Genomic DNA, 6,000 nt, shown 5'->3' on the forward strand with positions numbered 1-6,000 from the left:
GTGCAGATTTCCATTAACCGCACTCGCAAGTTCAACGTCTCTTCAGTATTTTATTTTTTACATTTTCGCGTTTCGGCCGTAGGCCTTTGTCAGTGTATAATTGCTGACCATGTGAGCTCAGCAGCTTACAAAGTCAAGCTCACAACACGTCACAATCCGACACATAGTGAGCTTATATAGATCGGCTATTTTGCGCAGTATGTCGTACGATAAAGTATAAATAGGACTTACGGTTAAAGAGCAAAGAACAAGCAAAGGCAGGAGAATCTAATTATGTAAAAATGTCATAAAAAATACATCTCATTGTCCATTCTCTATTTTCCGTTCAGTGCACAGAATGTCAGAACTTGCAGTACATAGGCCTCAGGTCCAGATGTTGTACAGTGGCCAGCCAGCCCACCTATCAAAACAAAAAGGGCCAGCTCTAGTAAAACAGCACAGAGAGAACTCTAGACAGATACGCCTAGTACACGGCGGTTAAGTTACAGGATACTTTACAGCACTATTCCAAACATGTCTGATTGGACATAACAAGTTCCATAAAAGTTCCTGCATAGGTGGTGTGCTAAGGTGGTCAGCTCATAGAATATGACATGAATCCAGAAACAGAGCTGCTGTTTCGACTTTCAACCTGCCGTCTCTATTTTGGGAACGTGATTAAAAAGCAAATATTTTCACACATTTTCACAAATGTTAAAAAATATCTAAATTAGCAGATCTACAAGCTCGACACGATGTGAAGCGTTGTTAGCTTGTAGATCGCTTGTAGATCGCTTGTAGATCGCTGTACTGCAATGTATAAAACAGGGCTTGAGAGGTTAAAGAACTTCAACAAAGGCAAGAGCAAGAGGATGAACGAGGATGTTGTCACAGTGACCTCCACCCACATGGAGTCTCTCTCTGTCTTCCTCCTCCCTCCATGATTGTTCTCCCCCTGGGATGTGTTGTTCTGAACTCTGGGTTATTCCCAACACAACCCTCAGGCCCTGCTTGAGTCAACTAATCCCCAAGACCACTCCATGTATGTGGTTTCTCTGTGGTGGTTCCTCCTAGGGAGGAACATCCCTCCCTCCCCCCTATCCCACCATCTGTGGCTTGGATTTTACTTTAATGTAGCCCTGGTTATAGCAGCTTATACCCTGACCACCCCTACAGTACAATCTCCATGTCATTCCTAAATAGTTGTCTGACTGAGTTATGCAAACTGCTGCTCTCTTATTGGAGTTTTGTATTCAAATGTACCAACATTGTTGGTAAAAAACAAAATGCTCTGTTGTTCCTCTAACTTTAACCATTTTCAACCTGGCATGTCATTTTGGGCGGAATTTGTCAAAAATGTTCAATATTTGATTGTAAGATTTTTGTGTTAGGGAGTCTGTACCTGACTTCCCAAGAAAAATGCATATATTATTACATATATTATTTCAAATACATTTCAAATGTTTCAAATATTTCTAAAATCGTAACGTAACAATAGTTACAGTAGTTGTGAGCTTGATTGGCTGTTTTCGAATAGCTGAAGTATGAAATAGGGCTCAAGTGGGTAAAAAGAAAAAAACAGCAATGTGGAGACACATTCTCCAGATTTACAGATTCGGCAGCTATGAAATGCATTTTCAACCTTCCTCTCACTTTCTTTCTCAGGTTCAACTCGAACTATGTCAGCCAGAAAAACCCCTCAGAAGCCCCACTGAACCCATGCAGGCTTAAGTGAAACCAGAGTCACAAGATGCCGGGCCTTTCTCCAGATAGGACTGGAGGTCTCTCCACCACAACTCGTAAAGCCAAGTGTCTCCCTTTTCCAAACCTCTGTTGACATCCCACCCGGTTCAGATACCCTCGCATTGGAATGCGTGGTCTCCTTACACAACTGTTAATGTCTGGAATGTGTTGATCCATGGAGTGAAGCTGAAATTATGGACGAGCCATTACCAGGCAGGGAGCATCCTTTTGTTGTGGTTTCGGCAGAGAAACGGGAGAATTTCGGTACCAGATCCCATAAACGCGGCCCTGTTTTCTCAGGACCAGACCACATTCGGCACGGCGGGGCCAAGGCCATAGAGACGAGGCCGGTCTGGTTTATGACGCCGCAAGGCCAAAGGGTGTGCACAGAATTCCCACAGTCTAGCGTTTGCTCTGGAATTACACAGCAAAGTCCTCTGTATTCATTTAACTGAGAAATGTAGCTACAAATGAAACCCGTAAATGGATCAATTTGGTTACATTTGTACGTTCTCAGGTTTACAAATGGATAAATGAACACTGAGGATTTTACTGTGTACACTCGGTTTAGTTTGAAGATCGAGCTACTTATGTTGATCCGATGATTTACCATACCACCACCTCATGCAGGGAACTTTCCATGGACACAGAATATCTCCCCCCAAATGAAGAGTTTAATGTCACATTGATTCAAGACCTGTTCAAGTAGTGCTCGGTGCTCGGGTGGCCCCGCCTTTGTTGGCCTTCGTCTTTTGTTCTCTCTCTCCCTTTGCCTTCCCTCTTTCTTCCCTTCACTCACTCTTTCCTGCTCCATGTGCCAGCCACACACCTGTTTTCCGTAATACCCCCCACCACACACACACACACACACACTGCTCTTTTTGCCATTCCTCAGCAGTAACACTTGGAATGTGTGAGGCAGCATGTTTTGCTCTGGCACGGCTCAGGTCGGGTCAGATCGGCACCGGGGCCCCAACGGGGGCCCACTCCAAACGACTGTGAAGAAGACCGAAAAAATAACATCAGGAGCCCAGCGGGACTGTGTGGTCAGGTAGTGTGTATATAGTAAAAGACTCACCCACAGTACAATTTCATTGTGTGTGTGCCAGCAGGCTTGCATGCCAAGCTTGACTTGCATATCGTTGCCTTGCTGTCGGGCAGAATCCTCTTCTCTCCATATTTTAACTTTTTGTGTTTTTTCGTGAATGAATGCCCTGCTTGATCATACAGCGTCACACAAAAGTAGCAGATCTGCAAGCTTGAAACGACGCACAAAACGACTCACGAAACAACGCGTTTTGAGCACTTTCAAATGGATCTACAAGCCCACAACGTTCCGCAACCAATAAAGCAATAAATAAGCTTCACCCAGCTGATGGCTGCTCAAATGGTCATAATGAGCACTCAGGGGGAGCAGTAAGTGTCTTGCTCATGTCCACCTTCTGATTACCAGACGGCCGCCCTCAAGCTACATCCGCTTTCAAGTGATGACGTATAGGGCTCATGTGGTTAACAGTAGTCTACTGATTTTTGGTCCAAAATCTAGTCATAATATGAAGCCTGGTTATAAATTGGGAGCTTCAAAACGCACAAAAAAGTACTTAAAGTCGTTTGCAGGGCAGAGTGATGCGTTACTCACTGTCTCTTAGTGTGTTGATTTAACTCTGAGAATGTAAAAATGAAAGAAAGAAATTACACTCTCAGAGTTAATTCAATATATACATTTATTTATTTCGTACAGTTTTTTTGTACGGTTTTACTGTTGACTTATGTGTACTGTGTATGCCATGTGGGATGTTGAGAGGCTGGGCCAGCCATCAGTGTGCTGCTGCACTGTAAATACGTCAACACTTCATAACACCGTCCATAGCCCCAGAACCACGTGTGAAAATTCCTTCACCTCGCTTCCGCCTCTCACTCTCTGTTCCACTTCCACAAATGTAGGTTACCTCTTTCCATCAATCTCTTTGTCGGAAATAGCTGATCTACAAGCTCACAACGCGTCTCAGATCTGAGCAAGTAGATCTGCTATTTTTGTCACGAGACTCCATCATACGATGAAGTATAATTCAGGCATTACTCTACTCTTCTTCTCGTCGGTCTCTCTCTCTCTCTCTCTCTCTCTCTCTCTCTCTCTCTCTCTCCCTTCCCCCCCTCTCTCTCTCACTCTCACACACACAAGCACCAGCACCATCCACAGACTGCGCGTGCATACGCGCACGCTTTCAAGTGTCCAGTAAGCAAATGTGTGGCTACATATGATACGCACGCACACTTCCAAGCTGACTTGTCAAAAGTCTCCCATCCAACATCAACAAGCTGCATTTTCTCAAGAGCCAGACTGCCGGGTTGTAGAAAAATGTGATGTCTGCACATTTGTGTCCAGGTACCCTGAAAGCGTACACTAACTGACTATGTGTTCATGTCTCCCACTTTACATGACAACATACATGGCCATGTCACTCAGCTGCACACATCATAGGTCTAATAGCTCTGTCTATAGGAAGGGAATGTTATTTGAATTGCAAGGAAGCGACAAGTTTCAAAGCAGTACTTAAATGTGTACAGTCCCCCTATGGATGACTTTACTGAGGCATCACCTGTCAAACACGCTTAGCCATAAGGGCAATGTCTGTGTCATCTTCTACACATAAACATAGACCCTGCTCCAGTCACTTTGGGCTTCTCCTGCATGTTTCTACACAATGTAACTCTATTCTCCAACACGTTTTTACACAACGTTACTCCATTTATTCCTAAATTCTCAAATCACCTTGAAACAACCTTACCACTGACATGGCATGTACATACACATCCATAGAACTGTATCAAGTGAAAGTATTGCCATACTGCTCTTTACACAACATGCACTGTAGATGTAGTGTTTGACCTTGTAAATGTATATTCATGCAGTGTTTTGTTTACATTAGGGGGTACAGCTGTAAATATTCATTGCATTGCAGACCGCAGAGTATCTTATTTGGAGTTGGAAACCACAACACCAATTCAGGTTCCTTGTACATGCATGTGTGCATGCAGTTGCACGAACACTTGAACCCTAGCATCCCTATTTGGGGAGTAACATTTGCCAAGAAATAGCCTATCTACAAGCTCACAACGCTGTGCAATGAGTTGTGCGCTTGTAGATCGTCTATTTCCGGTGAAGAGATTTGATGCAGAGGAAAAAAGAGCTGACCAAGTACAGAGCCAACTCAGGTCAAGTTTACTAAGTATAAAATGTTTAAGTGGTTAAACCTGTTCAGTGGAGGACAAAGAAATTCAGGCATGGGAATGGGAATAAAGAGTCTCTCCCTTTACCTTTCATGGTTCTTGTTCCAAAAAGTCCTTTCAGTTGGTGAACAACTTTTCTATGTGCAGGCAACAGCAGATGATGGAGGTTGATGATTTTGATGTCCTCTTCACTGAATGAGAATTCTCTCCTGCAGGTCAAGGATGTCTTCACTCACCAGTGGCAGTCTACACTTCTGTTGGTACAAACTCATTCATACCACACCTCTCTGTTGACCATGTGTCCTGCAATGGACTGGAGAACTCTTTAATCCTAGAGTCCCCAAATAATGGTGTTTTACCAAGAATAACATTCAATAAAAGGCTGTCCACTAGTGACACTTCCGAGAGTTTCTTTGTCTCTTCTCTATAGTTGAAATATGCTCTTAAACTGTGTTCTGTGTGTTAAGATGTTCCCAAATGTAACAAGTTCACTCTATGTTCTCTGTAGTGAGCTACTGTCAGATTGATTCATAGTTCCAAGTGCAGGACGTGATGCTTCTGAATGTTGACAAGCTGAATAACTTTTCTCTCCTCTGAATTCCTCTCAGCATTCCCTCCTCTGTGTGAGTCTGCAGCTCTCCAACATCCTCCACTCCAGAGCCCAAAGCGACTGTGTGTGGACGCCAGAGTGAAACCATGTGCTGCTTGGGGAAACATGGCTGAGGGCGGGGCGAGAGAGAGAGAGAGCAAGATAGAGAGAGGGAGAGAGAGAAGAGAAGAGGAGGGAGGGAGCGATAGAAAGATGGAAGAAGGACAAAGAAATGAAGATAGAGTAACAGAAGACAAGGGGGAGTGGAAGGAGCAAAGGAGGGAGGGAAAGTGAGTTAGGAAGGGAGAGATGGAGCGAGGGAGAGGGAGGGGCGACGTGTTTTGTAGAAAGTGGGGTAAATTGTGGCCGAGGCTAATTGCTCACAAATGTTTGAACATGGCAGACTGGGCACCTTGAGAAAATGTGGCCTTGGCCTGCAGGACGGGAAAACGCACACG

At 44.2% G+C, this 6,000-nt stretch overlaps 1 protein-coding gene across 2 annotated transcripts in view; it reads right to left on the reverse strand.

Annotated features, from left to right (window-relative positions):
* The window catches only part of scara3 (scavenger receptor class A, member 3), a 29,280-nt gene extending 23,670 nt beyond the window's left edge, over positions 1–5,610 (reverse strand). For both annotated transcript variants that reach the window (XM_084082692.1, XM_084082693.1), the window contains exon 1: positions 5,041–5,610. In XM_084082692.1, the coding sequence (XP_083938818.1) occupies positions 5,041–5,047 (7 nt within the window). In that variant the 5' untranslated portion in view covers positions 5,048–5,610. The remainder of the gene's footprint in view (positions 1–5,040) is intronic.
* Between the last annotated feature and the right edge of the window lie 390 nt (positions 5,611–6,000).

This window comes from Gymnoscopelus microlampas (assembly GCF_963454915.1).
Source record: "Gymnoscopelus microlampas genome assembly, chromosome: 16".
Lineage (NCBI taxonomy): Eukaryota > Metazoa > Chordata > Actinopteri > Myctophiformes > Myctophidae > Gymnoscopelus > Gymnoscopelus microlampas.